The following is a 24,338-nucleotide window of genomic DNA, read 5'->3' as shown; positions in this document are numbered from 1 at the left end:
TGCAGTTAAAAGCAGAGCTCCCAATATCCCCTTGTTGCTAAAGGCAGACCTTTCCTGAGCTGGTCACATCAGTGTCTCTCCAGGAAAAAAAAAAAAAAAAAAAAAAGACGTGGAATACCTCAGCAACCAGAGGAGACAAATGCAAATCAAATGTGCTAGTGGAAGGCAGCATTTCTCAGCAGTTACTGCACTGAGGGGAGAGAAGCCAGGTCTCAGAGTTTCAACACCCACCTCTGCCACACGGGCAGCACCAGGCAGCCTCCTCTGCTCTGTGAGGGATGGAAAGGGAAGGAGAGTGTGAGGTGCCATTAATATGCAGATTGAAAGAGATAACTCAGCTGCCCCGTTCTACTTAATTCCAATTAACTCAGCAGCCCATTCCAATTAACTCCACCCAAAACAAAACAATTCCAAGCTTTTAATGCCATAAGGTACGCCTGGGGAGGTGCAGGAAGGCAGAGCAATGAACCTGCCATTTCCCACCTGCTCAGAGACAAGCCCTGTCATTCAGCACTTGATGCTTAGCCAGGTTTATCACCTATCTCCGGCTTCTCTTAGTCGTTAGATAAAAAACCACAGTAACCATTACTGCTGTCCAGAGCTGCAGAGGTCTCTTAACACTAGCAAATGCTATTAATGTAGTAAAGGAGAAACAGATTGCCTGGGCTGTCATCTCCCTGACTGCTAGAGAGGAAGTCCCCACATTAAAGATGGGAAGGAACTGAAATGCATCAAGCACAGATGTTCAGGACATAGAAACAGGGTATTTTAACCAAGCTTAAAACAGACCCAAAGGTGTGTGCTTGCTGATCCCTTTGCATGGGCCCAAATGTTCCCCAATGACATCTGCACACCTGACTAATAGCAGAAAGGAACATTCTGTGCTGGTGTATTTTTCTCTTCATGATATATAAAATCACTACATTAGTCATGCTAGAGCTGAACTGTCCCAGCTCTTTTATTATTATTTACCCAAACAGTTATCAGCTGGATTTGTACTATTCAATTCTTGTATCATAGAATTACTCTGATATCCAGAAAGTGCAGTATTATCAAAGTGCTGTTCCTCCCCAGCTTGTCTTTCCTTCTCTCTTTTACAAGGTTCTTTCTGTGCAGGCTGCCCTGCAGGAAACCACAGGAGTCAAGTTCTCTGCAGGGATCTCACCCTGCAGGCTTGGGGGGCTGCTGGCTCTCACAACACTGCTCTCCTGAACCAGCCCCCACCCATTTAAACCAACTTATTTTTTAAAACCTAAATAATTCAAAGCAAAACATACTTTTTTTTTTGTTAGTGCTTATTTTTTTTCAGCAGCCATTTTATTTCCTACAATAGCCAACCCACACTAGTCCTTTGAGCTGGCTCAATGAAGAAAGCACTCCTGTTTGCTTTGCAGAATACTAATATGGTCTTGGGAAGCAAGTTCCTAGATTGAAGCTCACAGAGACAGCACAATAAGGCCTCTACTGTGAAATTATGAAGAAGCAAAGTACTGTCTTGCAAGTATCCCACTGTTCCACAAACCCAGCATCTTGCCTGGCCTCTGTGCAAGACAGGAGAGAGGTTCCAGTGGTAGAGAAACATGGATGGAAGCATTACAATATGGCTGCCTTGTTGGCTCCTCCTGCTGAATCCCTGATGCACAGATATATTCTTCTTTCACAAAAATGTGAAGATCACAGCCCTGGGAAACCAGCCTTCAGGAACCTACAGGGGACAGCCTTACAAATCAGCACACACTGTCACCTCCAGGAAGAGCTCGCTTGCACAAAGGGCAGAAGAGCTGATGCACAGATATATTCTTCTTTCACAAAACTGTGAAGATCACAGCCCTGGGAAACCAGCCTTCAGGAACCTACAAGGGACTGCCTTGCAAATCACACACTGTCACCTCCAGGAAGAGCCCGCTTGCACAAAGGGCAGAAGAAGTCTCAGCAGGAGGAGAATCTTCTCTAAATCATTCAAAAGCTCATCAAATTAAAGCAACAAGCTGGTCAAATGACAACCCACATCCTGAGTTCAGACATGCCTTCAGTCTTCAGTACAACCCTCCAAAGGAGTTTAACTTTCAGCAAAGCCACAAGAGACAATCCTTCCTTGGCTTCTCTCCCTGGCCAGACCATCCTGCCCTGTCCCTTGCCTCAGGACACAGGCATGGCACAGCAAGTCCATTCAGGGATGCAAATGAAAACTAAATTTTCAAAATAAGATGGGGATGGGAAAGGAAATATTTCCACTGTTTTTTTCAGTGGAAAATATTTTCTTGAGTGGCTACCTGGGGGCCCACAGCAAACCCAACACTGACCACCTCCAACCTCCTTTGAATTCACACTGAGTCACTAATTCGGGTCTAAATGATAGCAGCAGGAACTGGGAACTGCTGGTTCTTTCCTGCAGCTTGTTTCTGGTTAGAATTATACCAGAACAACAATGCTTCTCTAAGTCTCTCCTTCCTTTATCCCTACATATAGGTATTTTGAGGTGCAGAGAGGTGAAATGCCTTGATATCTGCATGGGAGACCTGGGAACATCAAGTACAGTGATCTATCTCCACTAAGCCCTGCTGTGACTAGTAGACCATGCTGTCTCACATTACCAGGCAGATTTCTGCAGTGGTCAGACTCTGTTCTCCTGAAGAACAGAGCTGCAAAGGAGACAATGGGGACACAGAGTGCCCCACCACCATGCACATGTCCAAATCTAGAGTAACAAACAGAGAGGAGGTTCCTGTCCCCATGCACTTCACCTGACTGCAGTGGCCCTGGCTCCCTCAGGAAATGGGATAAAAGCAGTAAGAAAACTGCCCAGGATATCACTTTACTGGCAGTAGAGGAACAGCCATTAGCCAAAAGATTACTTAATTTACTATTTGTTTACAGCTGCTGGGGATTTCCTGAGGTCAGATGCTGGTTAATCAAACCATGGAGCACCATTCAGCACCTGCCCCAGAAGGTTTAAAAGCCATCTTCAAATAAAATATAGGGACCAAAGCAATACTGCAAATCATGCTTCCAACACTATTTCCCATGCTTCTCTTGCTTTTTTTTTCCTTACTTTCTGGCACATCACCACCCACATGAAAGCCAAAAAGAGACTGTAGTACCTGGTTACACAAGGGGAGCCCATCACAGTAGCAATTCAAAAGCTTCTTCCATAATCCAGCAAAAATTATTCAATCCAGAAGTCTCATTCTATACTGACTGACACATCTAGCCATCCCCACAGCAGCCTCCATCCATTACTGCAGCAGCCTCATCAAGTGCAATGAGAACTTTGCTGTTGCACCTCCCTGGTGCATTAGCTGGAGTTATTACATCCAGCTGCACAGCATAAAGCTACAGGACACAATTTCATTAGGCTCCCATTAGGCTTAGACTGGGCTGGTCTTTCCACAAGCAAGGGCACAACAGGGAATAGCTTTGGGCAATAATTTGAATGCATTGCTAAAACCATTATCTAAACTACAGATTCATATTTACAGGCACAGGCTTCCACCCATCCCACAGCAGCCCACATGGGCGCTTTGGGATCTGATATTTAAAGCATTTGGTGCAGGCAGCAATGCTCCTCCAGGAGCTTTAGGCATCTCAGGGACACAAGGGGCATTCAGACAAGTCCACTATTTCCAAATAACGCCTGGAATCTGCCACTAGGCTGGGGAAGGGCTCAAAGAAAGAACATCTCCTGAGAAACCAGTCTTGTTTTGTTTGGTGCTTTGCAATTTGCAATTGCCCATGACACTACTGGTGTACCCTGACTCAACAAGAAATGTTTGTCACAGGTTCTTTATTCTGCTGATTCAGAGTAACCCGGTATGTGAGCTGGGACAAGTCTAATGATCCAAGCTCAAGAGATATTTGTTTTTTAAAATGATGATTCAGTGCATCCATTCAGCTAAACAGAAAGCCCTGTGTCATCATAAAGCTGTGATGATATTCTGGAAATATGGTCTCACTGAAGGAACACATTGTAATTTTATACCCAGCTATTGAAGAAGATGAGGCCAAGCCCTGAGTGACAGACACTTTGATGAAACAACACATGAATTAAACATAATTGTACTAGAAAAACAGTAAAACAGAACTAATCATTGAGGGCCCTGTGTTGTACCACGAGCAGTGACATTTGCATTGGCACAGGGCATTCCCATCCACAGAGCCCCAAATCCTCCATGAATATCAGTAATTAAATAGTCTGTCATGCAGCCAGAAGCAGACAGGTTTTGCCACATCCACTTTTGCAGAGAGTGAGGTTGAGATCCTGCCATGACCCATGGGATCCCCAGCTGCCTGCACGGCCCCGTGTGCTCCCTCCTGTCCGGGCAGGGAGAGGGGCTTCACCTCCTCCCTGCTCCTTGGAATGGCCACCATGCCCTTCCCTTTATTAGGCTATTCCCTGTGGAAAAGATACTGCATGCTCCAACTAGATTCCTCCCAAAATTCACACTTAGGACCTTCAGTCATAGCCTTACTAGGGCAGACTCAATGTATTTTCCCTCATAAAATTAAGATGTAATTCTACACTGGTCTGCCTGCTATGAACATGTCGCTACACTCAATCTTGTTCATACCTATATTTAACCTAATAAAGACAACAAAACTGGGTTCAGGAAACCTTCTTTCTTCTAGGTTTCCATGAAAGCTGGATCTTAAAACCCTTCTTTATGTCAACAGCAGATAACTGTTTCACAGACTTCATCCAGCAGGGTTGGTAACTAACTTAAAAACGGCAGATGGAAGCATTAAATATTTATTGGACTGCAGTGCATTGATTTCAGAAATTAACACTTTGCAAATGACTTCTGTGTGAGCAGTAATTAAACAGTCACAGTCCAGCCCAGGTTCTGAATAAACTGCAACTCTTTTTGTAAAACATATGTATACATAAAAATAGTAGCACTTGTCTACTGATTTCCATCTGCACACACCAAATTGCTCTGTGATTATGAATTAAAACTAATTAAAACTTTGGAATGATTTTCCACATAAAGTTGGAGCAGTGGGAGCCCTTGTGCTGGGCACTCAGGCATCATGCCAGTTAAGCTTGCAGGAAGCAGGAGTAGCTGATGCATTGCTCTAAAATACCAAGGACTTTGTGACCTCGTGATCCCAGGGCTAGTAATGCTGGGACTGAGTTCATGATAACAGTGGGATTGAACTTCAGGGGGAAACCATTAGAAAAGTGCAACTGATACTGCCAGGGCCCTTGCAGGCTCCACATGTGATCCAGGAGTACAATCATAACTAGCAGAAAGCTGATGTTTGCTTTTGAGCTCCCTCCTCCATGTGGGAATAGATTTGCTCAAGAGATATTGCAGTTTTATTCCTTCAAGAAGAATATTAATCTCCCACTCGTGCTATTGCATGAACAGTAATGAGACTCACAGAGTCTTTAATAGACTATTTTTTAAAGAAAACATCTTTTAACTCTGCTTGAAAAGTAGCTTCTTTTTCCAGAACTACAGGTCTTCCTTTCAAGGCTACTGTCCAGTACCCTTTCCAAGACTATTTTCCCATTCACTGTACCTTTACACTCAGGATGTCAGAAAGGTAGCATGTCCTGTTCATTAAGGCAATAGCTGAAGCTTCATTAAAGGTAATTGTTGATGGTACATTACTGAATTGGAAGCACTGGGTACCATTCAGCAAGCTTCCCTTCTTCAGCACAGACTGCTGTACACTGCATTTTGTTACCAATGCTGGATTTATTCCATGCTCTGACTCCATCACTGCTTTTTCACTTTCTCTCTTCCCCCAAAACATATGTACTTAAAAACCCACCAGAAATGAACAAACCCACCCACACAGGGTGTGTAAGGCAGACTCTGAGCTCTCCTTGTGTCTGTGCTGAGGGAATGGCAGCAGCTCCCCACAGACTGCACTCAGCAATGAGGAGCTTATTTTCATTTTATAGGCAGCCCTGGGCTTTGCTGTGGAGCTCCAGGGGCCACAGAGGGGCTGTCTTCCCCCAGCAGCTGGGGTCTGATGCTGACCCCACAACACTGTGTGCTCCCACTGCAGCACTGGGGAACAGGGAGCTGGCTGCACAGCACAAACCCCAGCTGAGGCACAGACACAGGAGCAGAAATCAGAGGGCTCTGGCTCAGCCCAGCCAGGTGAGGACACTGCTGCACGCTGACAGAGTGCAGAAAAAGGTCCTAGGTGCAGGGGAGTGGTGGTGGCTGCAGGTGGGCTGGCAAAGCTATGCTCTTTTTATTGAGAGCACGTGCACACAGGCTTCTTTTGTTTGTTTTGTCCCTTTGTGCCCCATTCCAAGGTGCAAATTTGGTTCATGTCCCCAGGAAATCCTGGGAGTTTGTGGGTGAGTTTGCAGAAGGAGATGAAGAGAAGGCAGCTGCCAGGAGACTTTAATGAGAGCTACTGCTACACTCATGGTACAATTAGGAGCCACATAATGAAACAAAGGCTGGTTTGTTTGTTTTTTAGTGAGCTCTATTTATATTTTACTTTAACTATCCTCATTCATTTTCTCTGAATCAAACCTCCACTGCTGAAATCTTGTGCATCAGAATAAATAAAGGACAGCTATAATCTGATTTACTGCATCATTCCAAACACTCACAGGAGAGGCTGGTAGTTTACAGCAGCAATGTTTAAAGCAGAAGAATTGACAGCAAATTGAACATAACTTCTCAGCTGCCTTGCAGAAGACTGAAGTAACTCCATAGACTTGTCTGAGGAATTTTTTAACATGTTATTGTAACACTGAGAGATTAAGACTCATGTCAAAGCTAGGTTTATGCTTCACAAACTGGAAACTGGTGAAAAGCAGGTGCCTTATCTGATAGATTTCATCTGGCTGTTAGGGATGCCTGAGTTTCCAGATCTCAGAGAATGGAAAACCAGAGGAATCACATGTGAACCAACTCAAAGAATGCAAGATTATTGAGCTTTTTATCTTCAATAATGCAGAAAAGAAAAAAAAAACCCTCAACAACTAAATAAATCAAGAGAGTTTATGGTTTACTCCAAGTAGAGGATTAAAACAAAAATTGGCATTATTATTCCCTTGATTTATCCCCTTCCTTAAACAGAGAAGCCACTGATTCCAACATAGCCAGAAATGTGAAATGGAGGTTTTCTTCTTAGAGGAAGAAATTTTGTCCCTTTTTCCATATTTAAGCTTTTAAACAAAGAGAGCTTCATTCTAGAGGAGCAGCTGTGTAATTAAGACAATTTCAGAATGAACAGTGTGATTCAAGAGCCAAGTACTATCTTAATTATATGCATTAATATTCTGCTAAGAAAATGCTTACCAAATTTTTTTAATCATGTTATTGCACAAGGAAGGCCACTAAGAATATAAAAATAACAGAGCAGGGTGACAGTCCAAGACAGGGCAGGTCACTGCATGCTGTGAAAGCAGCTCCCAGCTGCAGAGGAAGCACCCAGCAAGCAACAGAGAACACCCCTATCTGAGCAAGCAGAGAGGGGCAAAAGTCGGCTGTGCCCAGAAGTGAATACTGAATAAGGGACTTGTGTGTCAAAGGGGGAGCTGCCCTGTGGCTGCACCAGCTACTTGGGAAGGATTCTTGCTTCTGGTCTGTGCTAATTTTTTGTGAAGAAAATCGAAAAGGAGCATTTTCACAGAAACAGGCAGCAGAGCAAGAGCCAGAGATTGGGACAGATGGGTTAGAGAGAAGAGTCTCTTGGCTGGATTGGCGACTGGGATGCCATCCTGCTGTGGGGACACATTTCAGCCCTCATCTACAGACCTCCCCCAGCTACCAGGAGATGGGCAAGGAGCACGTCTGGCCCCCTGAGCTGCCTGGGGGAGCCTGGCTGGCAGACACAAGGCAGCCAGTGCACAGGGGACAGGAGCATTGCAGGTGAGGAGCTGGGGAGCAATGTCTGTCACTGCCCCAGGGGGACTAAGCATCCCTCCTCAGAGCCACAGTGTGATCCCACACTGCTCCCCCACCCCTAATCAAGGCTGCATGGCAAAACATCAGCTTCCACTGACCAAGAGAGAAAAGAAGGGATTTCCTTTAGGATTAGGAAGCCACAACTAGATGTGGAATTCCTGATTCCCACTATGAACAAAAAAAAAAAAAAAAACCACAAAGTCTCAGAAAGTCCAGAACTGCCTTTCTTGTATTGAAACACTGATTTGAGGAAGTTTGCAATTGTACAATGGCAAGAGCCCTCCAGCCTCAGGTGTGCAAGGTGAGACTGGGGGATTTCTGGCTCACAGCCTCACTGTGGGCTCTGCACTTACATCAGCCCCAGGAAGAGAGCCAGGCTCCATGTCTAACAGGAGATCTCCAAGGAAAACCCAGGTGCTGCAGGGAATACAAAAGGGCAGGGCAGGCAGTACAAAAGCATCACTCCTTCTGCCTGATGGGCAAGGAGCTGGCATCGTGCAGAGGAGCTGTTCAGGATGAGAACGTGGTGCAAGTGCAGAAATGCCTGAGCTGGCTCACAGCAAGGCTGCAGTGTGGCTGCAGCAACCATGGAGGGGATGGGCAGGACCAGTGTACCCAGCTGAGAACCCCAAAAAGGACTGCACACACCTGGATGAGCTGCTGTGGTCCCACCTGTCATGGAAACTGAGTGTCAGCTGAACTCCACCCTGGGCTGTGACCAATGAGAAAGTGCTAATGTCCCCTATGGTGCATTTTAAATGTCCCATAAAATGCATTTTGCACTTTATGGTGACTTTAGGTACAAAATGCACTCAGTTCTCCAGCTAGACCAGGTTAGAATCAGGTCTAATTCATCACGGAGAGTTTAATGTTTGGCTGTGCAAAAACAGAGCTCAGTCAAGGGCCCAGAGACACGTGTTATGCAATGACAAGGAGAGGCTTTAGGTTTGTTCTTGCCACACATACATTTCTACTTGGAGACCCTGAAGTGCCATGAGAGGGCACGCATAAAAAAACTTAGCCCTCCTGCCTTGTGATTCTCACCAGGAAGCATGAGCTACAACCCTTCTCTCTGCAACAGAAATAATTTTCCTATCCCAAGCTGGTTTAAAACACTACGCCTTACAAATGGTTAAGAACTCCACATGACATGTGGCAGGAATACATTTGTCCCGGGGAGAAATGCTCCATCCTGCATACAGCAGAGGGTAGGGCAGGTTGAGGGCTGAGCTACAATTTAGCAGAGTCATTTGTCCAAATTCTCATGTCCTACTAAGCCACAGACCATGGTGGTGAGGAACAGCTACTCAGATGCTCTGTTGCAGAACAATTTGGATGCAGAGCCAAACTTCACCTTCACATCAGTCCCAGGATCCACTGCATCAAGGCTGGTATGCTGCACAGAGAAAGCAGCAATGTTCTGCCTTAGGACTGGAATGACATCCTGTGGTCCAGTGACTCAAAGCAGAAAACTCACAAGTGCCTTCCACTGGGGTCTCAGGAGCCCAGCATAGGGAGGGCATGGCATGGGAAGGAATGGGATCCATCCATGGATGCCTACATCCATGGGATGCAGGCAGTTCAGTAAGGGGACCCCAGAAATTTCATTTTCATCTCTAAAATGTTTAGGAAACACATCTCTTACCAATCTGAGGAGGGCTTCACCTGCATGTTTTGACACTACAGAGGTGGAGAGGTGTTTCAGACTCTGCCTCTTGCAGCTTGTCACAAACAGAGCTAACAGCCCCAGTGCCATCCCCCGGGGAGATGGAAGGGCACCCGTCTCACAAACAAACCTGGGATTGTTACTCAGCTACACAGAGGGCCAAGGTCTCATTAATTAGCACTGACATTTACAACAGAGACCACGAGACATGAGTGATATGAAGATGGATAAATTCCAAGAGGATTAGGGAGCAAATAAAGGCTTGGGGGATGGTTGTTCTGCTTATTCTTGAGTTTTCCTTGTAAAAAGAGACTACTGGTATTTGAATTCCTTTTTCTATTAGAATGGGGGAAACTGCAGCAGGTCTTCTGCCATGTACCTAAATTGCAAAGTGCTACACACCACTGAAATCAAAAGAGGTTGCTTGGACTGGCCAGTCTCCAGTGAACAGATTTGTGGGTGGGCCTAAAGGTTACAGGAGGGGTTTTGAAAGGGTGTAGCTTAGCTTTGGTTCAGAGGATTTCCAAAAAAACAATGCAAAACTCTACCAGTTGTCTGCCTCTACTAACACAGGGTCAAGCTCATAATAAAATAAACCATCTGCTCTTTCAGACTTTCATCCCAAACCAGAATAAACCTGTTTTGATGCTCTTGTGGACTTGGCTCCTTCCACTGTCTTTCATGTGCTCCAGTTGACATCATCAGGCATTCACATTCCTTGGATGAGTTCCTCAGGCATCGACCAGTGGGATTCTGCCTCAATTCATGAGTCTTTTCTATATGGCAATGCCAACAGCAGAAACAGCTGCCCTGGTTTTGAGCACAAATTAACCCCCATTCCTCACTTTCATCTCTACTCTGTTGCTGATCCCTGGGAAAGGGTCTTCGGAATTCAACAGAGAAAGCCAAATTTAGTTCTGGAGAGGTAATCCACTGGCAATGACAGTGGAACAGGGCAAGATCACCAGAAGGGGAGCTTAATCCCAGCCCAGAGGCAGATCCTTCACCACTAACTCAACCTCCACATTCTTTCCAGGGTCAGAGAAAGCCAAATTTAGTTCTGGAGAGGTAATCCACTGGCAATGACAGTAGAACAGGGCAAGATCACCAGAAGGGGAGCAGATCCTGTGCTTAATCCCAGCCCAGAGGCAGATCCATCACCACCAACTCAACCTCCACATTCTTTCCAGGGCGAACATGGGGGAGTCACACTGAGCTCTGGGGTCTCCTTTCCTCTCCCCTTCCCAACCTGTAGATTCAAAACTCACCAAGACTCAAATGTGCCATTAGAGGGAAGAAGTGTTAACATCTGCCATCTGCATCTGCTGGAGAGGCATGAGGACACTTCATGTATGTCTGCGTCAACTGGGCAGGACAGGAACAACCACCTCCCTTTATTTAAAACCTTTATTTCAAAGTTTTTATTCAAACCAAGTCAGAAAGCCCTATCACCATTGGTGCAGCTTTCCAAACCACAACATACAAACGCTCACAAGCACTACGAACCCCAGGACAGCTTGCCCCTCTCCTCTGCCATCCTGCCACTCGTGATGTCTGGGGCTATAAAAAGGCACAGCACAAGAGCATGCCTCTCCTGATCTGCTTCCGTGTTTATAACCATGGCTTATCTAATGACACTTAGGAAGTGTTACCAAGGAGACTATTTGCATCCTGCACGATGTTGCTAAAGCAACACTGCTAAATTAGATGCAGCACTCTTAGCCTTCACCTACTGCATTTGCATTGCTATTAAAATGGAATAGTCACAGGCTTAGACTATATTTGGGTCATTCACTCATCCAAACACCTGAAAATAGTCCAATGACAGCAGCAATGGAGTTTCCCTTAAAAATCTAACACATCTAGGTCTCCATCTCTTACATGTATTTCAAGCTTGCCCCTCAATGTGACCTGCAGTCAAAACAAGCCATCTTTCATGCTGCAACCTTCCTCCACAGGACACGCTTTCCCTATGTGTTTGGCTTTTATTTGAATGCATCAGGAGATTTTAACTGTCATAAATAATTACAGCATCTTAGCATTTGATGGAGCACAGCAGAAGGCAATTTGTAAGTAGCATTAATTTTTGAGGCACAAGATGGCTCAGAGGCACTGGAAATGCGACAACTTGCCTGGAGTTTATGGGTCAGCTGTTCATCCTCACCCTGAGTCTTGGTTCAGCTGTAAAGAGTCACCATTCAAGGGCTTCAAGATGGCCCATGGAAAGATTAAACAGCTAAACAATAATTACTTGTTTTACCCTAAATAAAACAGTAAAATACTCATTATGGAGATTACAATAAAACAGAAATAATTTTAAACTCTAAATGGCATGACTAGCTATAAGCAAAAACAAAGGCCAGGGGCTATTTTAGGTGATGTAATAGAATAAATTAAATATAGAAGCTCAAAGACTACTGGTAGGAGGGAGAGTGAGCAACCAAGAGGTGGGGTGGCAATGGTTTCCAAGGCAATTAACAGCTTCTCTAGAGTTTGGACATTTGTCAGTATGACAAAAAATATAAAATTCAAATAGACCCCCTGAGCTATAGACACATTAATGTAGAAATATGGACAGCTGTCTGGAACTATACAGGAAATATTACAATTGTGTGGCAATGTATTGGATTAATTGTAAATATACAATAAATAGAATTTTACTGTGTTCTTCATGATCCCAAACAATGTTACAAGCAAAGTCACTGGGCCCTCTGAGATCCAGTATTCTGATGCAAATCTAGAGCAATGTATTACCCCACAGTTTTCTGTTCTGATGGTCTGAGCAGTACATTTTGGTCAACAACATGTAACAATAAAATACCATCCCACCAACACTCAGATGGAGCTCTCCATCACTATTTAATATGTTTATTCCAAAAATAACTCTTGCTTTTAACACTTTCAAATTTAAAAGATAAACTCAGGCAAGGACATAAATACTTGGCATCTGTCACTGAATTCAATCAGCTCCCTGAATCAGAGCAAAAGCACCCTGTTCCAGCTCTGCTGCAGTGTGTAATAAGGTTTGGGTGCCTCTTATTAATAAATCCTTCCTTTAGCCCAGAAGCACTACTGAAAAGCACACCTGGGAGCATTTTACTATATATAAAAATCTCTGTTCCAACAGCAAATTAGATCTGCCTACAGAATCTAATCACGAGAAGGTAACTCCTTCCTGCTGAACAGGCTCCAGCACAAGTAAGCCCATGTCCAGAGAGCATTTCACCTCCCAGGGCTTGTAATTGCTTATGCCTGGGAATTTAAGATGGAATACCAGAATCTGGACTGGTAAAGAATTTCCTAGCAGTATCAGGCCCCGGGTCAGCCTGTTCCAGGATGAGGGGATGACACAAGCTCTTTCCTCCCTCCCTGCAACAGCTGTGGTGAGGTTCACTTCCTCAAGTTTTATCTTTGCTTTAGCTCCTCCGTGAGAAGGTGTGATGAGGGCACAGAAGAAGACTTCTGCAGTTGCCCATGGCTGTAGAACATGTGTGTGCCACCACCATGCTCCACTGAGGTGGCTGGACAAGTGCCAGCACAGTGCTGGTGGAGGGCTTCCTCCAGGGAAGACACCCTGCAGCAGGTCAGCTGTGCTGGGCTTGAACAAACACTCAAAGGATTCCTAACTCCTCTCATAGAGCAAAAAGAGGATGGTTCAAGTTTCATGGGGCTCCAGATCTACAACAGCCACGCTCCCTCACGCCTCCTCCTATGGTCACACAGCAAAACTCCATGTCAGCTCTGAAAGTGATCTTCAGTCCTCTGTGGGAAAGGGTTGTTTGTGTCCACACACAGAGGCTGCAGAAGATCCTTTTTAGCTGCCTCTGCTCCAGGGGAGCTTTCCCAGGACCCAGCACTCATCAGTGGCTTCAGGTGCCTCACGTGAAACAGGCATGGGGAATCTCCGAGGAAGGGTCAGAAATGAGGATTCGCATTACCAACAAGGCACAGAGAGGGGAGGAAAGGAACCTCCCTGTCTTCAAACCAGCTCCTCCTTCTCCCATGAGAAATAAGATCAAAAGGAGAAAAAGGGTTTCTCTGTGCTAGCTGTGCCTCTGTGAAATTTTCTGAGGACTTTCTGTTGGTTTTGGATCAGGTCCTAGACCCACATGGACAGAACTTGGTGTGTCTGGATTATTTATTAGCAAAAGGGTTCCCTCTGCAATCAAGTGTGTAGAACACCTTATTAAAGCATGCTCTGCTCTGTATCTGACCTGATGGAGCTGGCATGAAGAAGTTCTCAGCACGCCCTCAGAAACGCTGCTGGACTGCAAATTGTCATTATTCCCCTCATGTCAGTTCCTCCATGGCCTTATCTAAACTATGTCATAAATCTTCTGGGTTTTCTCTGAACTCTCCTCCTCCTAGTGACATTCTGTACTTCTGAATAATGTTGTCTCCATATGAATTACAAGGGACACAGTAATAATGCTCCAGCAGGAGCAAGGGAAGCAGTGGGAAAACAGCTAAAAGCTACACTGAACTGCTTTCTTACTTTAATCTTCTGTCATACACTGAGCTGGAAGATTAGATAACGAGACTATTTATAGCAGCATTGCTGCATGTGTATCACAAAACCTTTATTGTAAGACCACAACAAGTATAAAATTTTAATTTTACCTGCTACTTCCCTGTGTCACAGCTTCGTTTGCAGCAAAGCATTTTTGCTGTTGCAGTGGGGTTATTAATAATGGATGTAGCATTAACATTTCCAAATTGGGAGTTCACCCTCAGTCAGTGCTCCCACCCATCACTCCGTAGTTTCTCCTCCTGGGCTTCATGTTGGACTGACAACAGGAGACTGACAGTGTCTGCTCAGCCACCAAACACACTCTGCATGGGCAGGAGCAGCCAGAGCTCACTGCACACACTGCTGCAGGTCCCACCTGCACCACTGCTCTGCTTGAAACCTGCAGCCACTTTTTAACCTCTGCTAAGCCCTGCAGGACACAACCTGTAAGGCCTGAGAACAACCACCCAGAGGAAATGCACGGAACACCAGATGACCTCCACCCAGCAGATGGCAAGAGCTTTCTTCCACAACTAATGTAAGGCAGATTTCAAGCAGAGGAGCAAAGCTCTCAGCTGTCAGTACATATCTCTTAGCATCTCAACTCTAAACCTTGTAAAGAAAAAATTATTCATGCTTTTAATTAGGGAGAACTTTTTGCACCTTTATTTTATGTCATGCTTGTTAAGGATGTGATTGTTGAGGGGTCATACCATTAAAACAAAAACACTAAATGATAATGCAGGAATAGGAGTAGGAATGTAGAAATACAGTACTAATATCAGAGGCAACCCAGGTCCTTCATTATGTTTTTACTGCATTTTTAATAAAGAAAGTAAATTTCAACTACTTCTCCCCTTTCTGTACTTGATGAACGTAATCAATCAGTGAGGAACATTTTGTCTTTTCCATTTTCTGTCATATCTATTGAAGTGACTCACTTGCTCACGTAAGAAACAGATTCTGTTTGCACCATTTACAGTTATTTGTGTCCTGTCTTCTACAGTGACTCAGTATTTCTATGGGAAACCATCTCTTCTAATCCTGCCTAGTAAATACTTGTTAAGTATAAAAAATAGGCATTAATCACAGACAAAAATGATCTTGCAAGATAGATATTTAGAAACACAATGGCAGCATTTACCCAAATCAAAGAAATCATGAGTAATACCAATACAATTAATGCTATATTAAAGAGATACCACCTAAGGAGGAGATTTGAACTAACCTTCTGATGAAAATATGGAACCTGGATGGTAAATTAGCTCTGTTTCTAGATCTGTTTGCCTATCTATCCTTTGTATCTTCAGAAACCAGGCTCCCTCTTTGCTATCCCACTGCTAGTTACTGACAGTGGCACCAGTTAGTTACACAGCACCCCAGTCACTGCTTTGATGAATAAATCTTCCCAAGCACTGGTGCTGGATATAGGATGTGTGGTGGTCATATCATAAAAATGATGAGATTAAGCCAATAATGAATCCGTGCCTACACTCATGCAGGAACATCTGAAAAGCCTCAGTGTTACCAGTGTGAAACTCAAATACTAAATACAAAGAAACAATAGAGGAGGGAGACTCCACAAGTAATGTCTGTACTTTAGAATAAATTTTTACTAAAATGTTGTTATTGTTTTTTAAAAAAAAGTTTACTTCAGGTGGGTGTTTTGAAACTAAAAAACCTGCCAGAGAATTTTATCTCTGAGGCTGGCAAAGAACTATTAATATTTACTTTTCAAAATTTTGCATAGAAGAGCCCTACAGTTTAACCTGACAGTTTTCTGAGAGCTGAGATTCCTTCCCTATGCTTCAGCAAAAAGTTGAACTGAGATGGACTAATGGAGGATTGTATAGACATAATGCCACCATGGCATCCTCTGCCCTGTAATTCCAAAACAAAATCCTATTTTAATCCTGTACTTGAAAGGCCAAATAACCAATAGTGTAAACATGAACTAGCATCTTCTAACAATACACTTTTAGCATCTCAAGCTCCCCATGAACAAATGGAGATCAAAACCTACCCCCACCTCAATTTTAACCACAGTTTTACAGCAACCCAGATCTTAGTAAGTGTCTACCCTCTTCTCCAGCCACTCAGCTTAGCAATGCCCTGGTTAGCCAGGCCAAAAGGCAGCCTAAGCTCATGGATATGTCACACAACAAAAGTTTTAACCACTGTTAGACCCTAACTTTCAGTGAAAATTCAGTTCTGATCCCCAGAACTACTTTGGTATTTGTGGCACAAAAGTGAGCACCTGCATGGTGCTGTGATTAAAGTGAGAAACCACTTTGGGATTTGGCAGTTTGCAGCACAGCACTGAGCACCTGCACACTGCTGTGATTAAGGTTAATCCTAGACCAACCACTTCTAGGTGAAGACAATCCTGAAACACAGTATTGTGGAGCCCACTCCTTGACACAGCTCAGAACTGGATTACTCAGATGTCCTAAACTTTCAAGGCAGACCAAGTCAGAACATGTGTGGATCCCCAGCCTGAAATAAGTGCCCCTGTGAAGGTACACACTGTAAGCAAAACAACATGTACTTATGTACTTGCCACGGGCAACAATTTCAACGCTGCAGAAGTAGCTGGGTCCTGCAATTATCCTAGCAGCAGTAGGTAAGAACAGCTGCCAAATCAGAAATCTCCCAAGCCGCTGTATTAGAATTCTTCCCAGATATGGGAATATCCACAAAACCTGCTATTTCAACAGTCTAGGAAACAAAATGAAGCAGTGGCTACTTAGGCTTCCATCATTAGGAGGCCATTGTAAGCAGAGAGAACCTGCTTTCTCTTACTCAAAAAGAGCCCACAAAAGGAAAAGCAACTGCGTTTGTCAAAGTCACAGTGTGCAGGAGACACAGTCACATCTAAGAAAGCTTGTACAGAGACCCAGTTACAATCGCTTCTGCCTCCCAAATAAAGCCTGGATGCTCTGTGTATGACTTTGACACTGACATGGCAATGAACCTCCCTGTCAACAACCAGGCAGGGATGCTCCAGAGCCAGCTCTTTGCCTCCATCTACCACTGCAACATCTGAACAACCCAGCTGCACCTCTCACTGAAGCTTTAAGTTTTCATTTTAGCACTATCCTTATCAGCTAAACACAGGTAGCCTTAGGAAGACGCCCTTGGGAAGTCACAATGAGAAGGGCAAATGGTCTTTGTTGCAAACTTCAAAGGATTCCTCTTTCATGACTTCTTCCAATCTCCCTTAAAAGTGGACCCATTTGAGCATCCATAGCATCCACCAATAATGAACTCTACTGAGCAACTACCTACTGCAGGTGGCTACAGTCCCCTTTTGTTAATTTTATGTCCTCCTAATTCTTGTACTGTGGAAGAGACAGTGAACAGTGGAGCTCTGCCCCTTCTTTACTTGCAAGTCATTTCCAGTCTAGTTGTCCCTTTTTCCACAGACAAGAGTCCTAGTTTATTCAATCATTCCTTATATGAAATTAATCCAGACTTACGACCATCCTTGTTGCCCACCTCTGGATCTTTTTCAGTTCTTCTGAATCTTTCCTGAGATTTTGGAAGGAGAAGAACCAGAACTACACATAATACACACATGTACACAACAATCTATTAATGGCCTCTATTTTCCTCTGTTTGGCTTCCCTCATAATTTCTAGTATTTAATTTGCTTTATTTAATTACTGAGCCTGGCAGTAATATTTTTAGCTCAATCATCCAACTGATGTTTTGGTTCCTACTAGTTCTCAAAAGTAGACTTTCTTGCACTTGAGAATTATAGAGAATCACCCATGGGCAAGAACCAACCACATGATTTCGTGGGAAATTTGTTAAAAGTTGCAGCAGTACCTGCTTCACCAACAGGCTTCATCACCTTATGAAAGAGACAATAAGAAAGGAAAGGAAAAGTAAGATCAATAAATTGCTGAACACTGAGCAATTTTAGGCAGTTTAAATGCAATAAATCAAAGTCCAGTAGCTTGGAAAAAAATCTAGTGCTTGGGAGAAGGTCATACAAACCTGACAACCTCAGGCAGGAAAAACTTTATGCCCACAACCCAGAGAGGTCAGAGGGAGACAAGCATACCCTGGACAGAGTAAAAGCAGAAAGGCAGGAAGCAGGAGGCATCCTTCAAAGCCTTGAATGATGAAGCTTCTGACCCTGTAAGGCTGGAAGAAAATTATATAATCCTTCAAAGAAGAACCAATTATGATGGCAATGGGAGCTGAGGTTATCTCAGTGTCAGTGTTGGTATCCCCACAATGCACTGCCTGTGATGCCTAAAAATGCTTGTGATGCACCCCATCTTCTAAGCCCTATGACCATCAGTTGCTGATAACCTTTTACTCTCCCCTTAGTTCTACCTAGTGAGTGCACAAAATGGAGCTGGCAGCAGGACAGTCTTTCAACAATATATAATTATTTAAATTTCTACACCAGCCAGATTACTATCTTCTACATGTGTTTCAGAAACTCATAAAGCACCAGGGAGATAGGGGGAAAGTCTGACGTGTTTATGTGTCAGTGGGATACAATGTTTGGAACAGCAACTGCAGAAATGCAAGACTGTGTAATCCTGACTGGTACCCTCCATGGGTGAGGGAAAGCAGGAAAGCTTCTGCCTTCTTAGTCAAGTGCTTCACAACAGGCTGCCAGTCTGGGGGCTGCAGCCAGAGAGGTGGCAACACCCTCCAGCAAACCACTGCTGACCCTGGCTGCAGGTGTCCCAGCAAAGGAAAGGACTAAGAACTGCTCTGTTGAGGTGCCAGACTGCTTCATGTGACACTCTGAAGATATAAACCCCAAATCATCCTGCAGACATCACCCAGACCCATGAGTAAACACTATCTGGATGAATGAGCAATAAGTACAGGCAACCATAGCAGCACCCAGCACAACATGACTAAGATCCTAATGGGAGCCTCCGGATGCCACTGTAATACAAATAAAAAAGAAGAGCCCATGAGTAATCAGCACTGCTGAAAAGAGGATCCCTGGCAGCTGAGGCTGTTTCTGTAATACTATGCACGCATTCTTTTGCAAAAATATCACAGGTGCATTGACCTATGAGAAAATCAACAGGAAGTAATCCTGCTTGCTGCCACTCACTCTTCAAGGCAAGAGGGGCTCAGGAAAGAGTACCAAACCTGAGTAGGAGGCTGGAGGAGAGGATTTAAAAGAGAAGACAGTAATAGTTCTTAGCTTTTACAGTGTAATATTGATCTGCTGTCTACAGCAATGGCTAAGCCTTCTTGAAGCTGAGGACACAAGACAAGTGAGGATAAAGAGCTCCTTGGAGCAGAGGAGATGGCATACAAGTCCTGTGCCTCACTTCTGACCCAAGGACTAGGAAAACTTCATTTCTTTATCCTGGACCAGCACATCTGGGAGCTACATCACTGCCCAAACAGGGCACACAGCCCACACCTCACAGGAGGAAGAGTTAAACACTTCCAGAAATGTTGAGCAGGAAAGAATGCAAAAGCCAGATACTGGGAAGATGTAACACTAGGCAAAGAGGGGAACTTAATGAGTTACACTAGGATTAATAAAAATAGTTAATAGAGGAAATTGAATAGACTATCTTGGAAGAACCTTGGGGAAGGGAGAGGGGTTAAACTGAGGATCCATCTCTTGAGAAATAATAGAAGTCTCCTTGGTTAGAACACAGATTACCCTGACATAACTAAATAAACAGTACACAGAGCCACTGATGAGAAGGCTGATCTTTTTCATCTCAGAATTCAGCAGATTAGATACAGCTGGAGTTTTCCCACTTGGCTCCCCTCCAAACAGCCATACACACCTTGTTTGATAGTTATCACAAACCATATTTCAGAGAGGGTGGACAGCAAAAATTTCCTGGAGTTTATCTGGCTGCATCCTTAAGGAGATTGTTACCAGATAATAATAATCTTTTGCACAGCATTAGGAAAGTACACAAAGGATCACCTTCTCTCACCCCTGACAAACTACATCTGGGTTATGGGAAGGGAAATACTCACAGGAATTCTGAAAATAATCTCACCTCAACCTCCCCATCATGATATCGCCAAGTGAAAACCTCCTTCCAGTCACTGGCCAGGACTTCAAGGTTAACAGCCATATCAGGACCATGGCAAAAGATCACCTGCAGTCCTGGAGGAGTTCAGTTTTCACTGTCTCCAAAACAGCCAGAGCCTGTAGGCACAACTATGGCACCAAAGTCTGGATTCATAATGCAGATATGACATACTACTCTGGAACAGGTAATTCCAAAGTGCTCAAGTCTGGTGGTTCCTAGTGAACAGTTATGTGAAGTGCTTTTATAAACAGCTGGACATAATAGATTTTAAAGTATTACCTTACTCAAAAGCAACTTGAAAATCATCAGCCTGGGGTTCCAGCTCTGCTCTTGCAGGTACCTTCATAAAGACCTGCCTATTGCAGTTACCTGGTTTTAAAACTGCAGCTGAAGCCTGAGAATCAAGTTGAGTGGTTTCCTCCTTTTGCACGACCATCTAAAGCAAAGCAAATATTCTGCCAGCCTTGTCGGTCTTCATGAGATTTCTGTCTTATGCCTTCAACACCAGAAGTATCACATGGTCTTCAGAAGATTTATGTAACTAAAGGTGACCATTTTTAGCAGGACTAAGAGAAAGACATAAAAATTTCCAGCACAAGTGGGCGACAGCTCTACCATGTGCAGAGATGTTACTTCTTACTTAGGTGAGATGAACTTGTAAGGTACAGGGACTGAATTTAAAGTCTGCAAGCCACCTTAGGAAATAATGCAATCACAGCTTCTTCTCAAGCAAGAATGAGCCTAACCACCCTGGCACCAGGCCAGGAAGAGGTTGTCACAGTGTAAAAAAGTATTAGATGGTGGTACAGAACTTATAAAAGTTCTCTATCCTCAACACTAAACCAGACACTGAAGGAAGAACAACTGGGGATCTTCAACTAAAATATACTTTACAAAATGTTAAATGGCAGATAAGTAACAAAACTGTGTGACATTCATACTTTCACTGCTATGCCTTGAGTCTATTTTACAGAAACCTGTCAAATGCAATCAGACTTGTTTATTCTGCATATAAATGTAGGACCTGAGGCAGTCTGGTTTCAAAAAAGACAGAAAAGGCACATATTGTCCCTGGCAGTTGCTTAGTTTTTATAACAAAGGCAATGCCTTGTTCACTCTTTATTCCAAATTAAAATTATTTCAATGCTCTCTTGCATTAGAATCTTGAGAATATTTCCGCTTGCTGCCTCAGTACAGGTAGAAAAATAATTAAAATGTAAATTAAAGGAAGAAATATAGAAACAAAGTGCCATTAACACACAACTCACTGCTCCCCCCCCCCCCCCTCCCAAAATCAGGTGATTCATACAACGCATCCTCCAAATCTCACGTAAGCCACTGTTAATGGATTAAGTGGCAGTGTCCCTTCTGGCTCCAGTTTATAAATTCTTATCTGCTTAAGGTTGCTCCAGAAAGACTTCCAGCTGACAGCAAGATTCTTAAAGAGACAAATCCTCCCTGGCAGTTTACAATTGCATACCAACAACTACAGCATTGCGTGTGCCTTCATGTTTGCACTGACAGAGGATGATGGTTCATTGTTTAGGATTCAGCATCCCCCTCCTTTCAAGTCTGATCTGAAGCACCACCATTGCTTGGGCTGAGTTTCTCACTGACTTCGTCTGTGACAGAGCAATGAGCATTCCTAACATCTCCTTGCATGGCCACTGAAACAGCCATGACAAAAGCACCCTCAGTTCACACCACTGCTCCAAATCACCCAAGTACAGACAAAGGGGGCAGAGAGATTCAGCAGAAGAATAATGTAGGTATCAGAAAATCCTTCCCTATAACAACCAGTTGCCCAGCTCATCATTAACCATTTCCACTCCCCTAGACCATGCCAAAGAAGTATCCAAAAGCCCAGCAAAAAATGAGGGTGAACAGCACTATTTTCCCTATTTTTCTGTTTTCCCTATTTTCCACACTGGTGGCTGCAAATTCTGCAACACATAGAGGAAGCTGCAACAAGTTATAATCTGAAATGGATGTTAGAGCAGCACCTTCCCTCATTCTCTGCTTACAGGGAGATGTGTGACATCTTCTACCTCCATTAGCAAGTGCCTTTGGCTGTGAAAATGACCTTAGAGAAGAGGTACCCGGGTAGTGCTGAACGCACAGTGTGTGTGTGTGTGTGTGTGTGTGTGTGTGTGTGTGTGTGTACTGCTGCCCGAGAAAATTGCATTCATGAACGATGGGCTATTTTCTGCTAGCACCCTCCCAACTTCCAGCAAAAAGGGGGTAAACAAGAGCAGAGATGGAGGAGACCTTTGGCAGGCTCTCCTGTCCACATCACAGAAGTCACCCCCATCCCATTTGGTGCCAACAGGTCCCCAGGAGTTCAGAAAAGGGATGGCATCCTTATGAGCATGAGAATAGCCACATCAGCGAGACAAGGAACCCCAAATACTCCCTGGCCTCCTCCAAACAGGACTGACAGTCCCATGCACACACACACATTCATGGAGCCCTTACAAGAGACACCAAAGCAAAGCCTTCATTCACCGATAAGCACTCGAGGTCTGTTGGTGTTCCTACTCCCCCACATCGTTGCCCTTTGCTTTCCGAGGGCACCTGTGCCTGGAAAGAGCCGTGCCCCCATCAGGGCACTGCCGGGGCAGGAGTGGCAGCGCTGCGGGCAGGGCAGGGCAGGGCAGGGCAGGGGGTCACACCGCGACAGGGCTGGGGTGCCAGGCACGGAGCCATCCTGCCCGGGGAGCACAGCCTGCCCGGGACGCCTGCCCGGTGCTGTGTGCACCCGGGATCTAATCCCAAACTGGGGTCCCTGCGCTACCCAGGTTTGCGTCCTGCCCGGCTGCCCACCCGATCGCGGCGTGTCCGGAGCGCCCATCCCGCTCCGGGCTGCTCCAGGTGCCCGGGATCCCGCGGTGCCCGCCTGCAGGGGGATGCTGGGGCTGCCGGGGCTGCCGACCGAGCCGTACCTTTGAGGCGGTGGTGGCGGGCGCGGTGCAGGCGGCCCTGGCCGCCGCGGGGCAGCGCGGGGATGCTGGAGAAGCGGCTCCCCATGGCGGCATCCGAGCCGGGCCGGGCCGGGCAGCACCGCGAGCTCTGTCCGCCCGGGGGCTGCGGCGGCGAGGGGCGGCGGCACCGCGGCCCCCCCGCCGCGCCCGTCGCCATGGAGACACAGCTGTTCCGCCGGGGGGGCGCCGCCCCGCCCAGATGTGCCACCGCTGGCGCGACAGGTGGGGACACGGAGGCTCTGCCGACCCCCGCCCCAGCACAGGGACACCCGGACCGCGAACCCCGAGGGGCAGACGCGGGGTCAGGGACATCATTCCTTCCATTGCCAGCCCGGGACTTCCCTCGCACCTGCTGGCCCCAAACCCGCTTCCCCAGCCTCCTTCTTCCAGAGGGGAAATTGTGGCCAAGCCCGGAATCCAGGCACTTCCAAAAAGCTCCGTCATACATGGACACTCACCCAAGCAGACCGGCTGTGGTGGGATGCAGCTGTCCTAAAGCAATTAGGATTCTCCTGGATGCAAACAGGTCAGAGCCACACTCGGGAAGGCAAAGAAGATGGCAAGCAGCTCCTCCAGGGCAAATGGACAAGTAGGCAGCTAATCAGAGGGGCAAGCAGGCCTCTTTCTGGTCCCTGACTTACCCAGTAAGTTGTGTGTGTGATTGCAGCCACCACTTTACTCAATCCAGGGGCTCAAAGCAGTGAAAAGTTCCAGTCAAGCTCAGGGAAGTAGGGTAGGGTAGAGATGGGATAAAGGGAAACACTTGACTGGCAGATCTGTGAAGGTCAGGAGCTCATACAGGTGAAGCACCAGCATGGGGCACTGCCTGAATGTGTGTCACCTGAAAGCTGCTGTGATACAAACACATCCCACGTGAGCTGGGACTGCCCTGTGTGGCTGCAGCCCTCTGAGCCTCTGCACAGCTCCAGGGCCACAAACACAAATTACTCACACGTGCCCGGGATATGCTAAAGTGGCTCATTTTCTTGCCCTTAAAGAGGTCCTGTGTTGATACCACACCTGTCCACTACCAGACGTGTGGCTCCTCTTCTCACTGCCCACCCTGGAATCACCCAGGCCACTGAGGGGCTCCACAAAAGCAGCCATGGCTATACAGGATGGGAAGGTTCCCCCTGTCCTCACCACAGCAGCACCTTGGCCACAGGGCAATTTCTCCTGTGACAGCCACAACCCAAGACCTGGAGTTGTTCAGTTGGTACCACAGTAAAATCAACCCACAGCTGATGTTGT

The 24,338-nt window shown here is 45.4% G+C and overlaps 1 protein-coding gene across 1 annotated transcript in view; it reads right to left on the bottom strand.

The window, feature by feature from the left end:
- NEURL1 (neuralized E3 ubiquitin protein ligase 1) overlaps positions 1 to 23,218 on the bottom strand; it is a 142,531-nt gene extending 119,313 nt beyond the window's left edge. The window contains exon 1 of the mRNA XM_039708755.1: positions 23,049 to 23,218. Coding sequence (XP_039564689.1) covers positions 23,049 to 23,133 — 85 coding nt within the window. The 5' untranslated portion in view covers positions 23,134 to 23,218. The remainder of the gene's footprint in view (positions 1 to 23,048) is intronic.
- Positions 23,219 to 24,338: the final 1,120 nt, after the last annotated feature.

This window comes from Passer montanus, unplaced genomic scaffold (genome assembly GCF_014805655.1).
Source record: "Passer montanus isolate IOZ18808 unplaced genomic scaffold, ASM1480565v1 scaffold21, whole genome shotgun sequence".
Classification (NCBI taxonomy): domain Eukaryota; kingdom Metazoa; phylum Chordata; class Aves; order Passeriformes; family Passeridae; genus Passer; species Passer montanus.
Note: the sequence above shows the minus strand (reverse complement) of the source record. Positions and strands in the feature narration are given on the sequence as shown.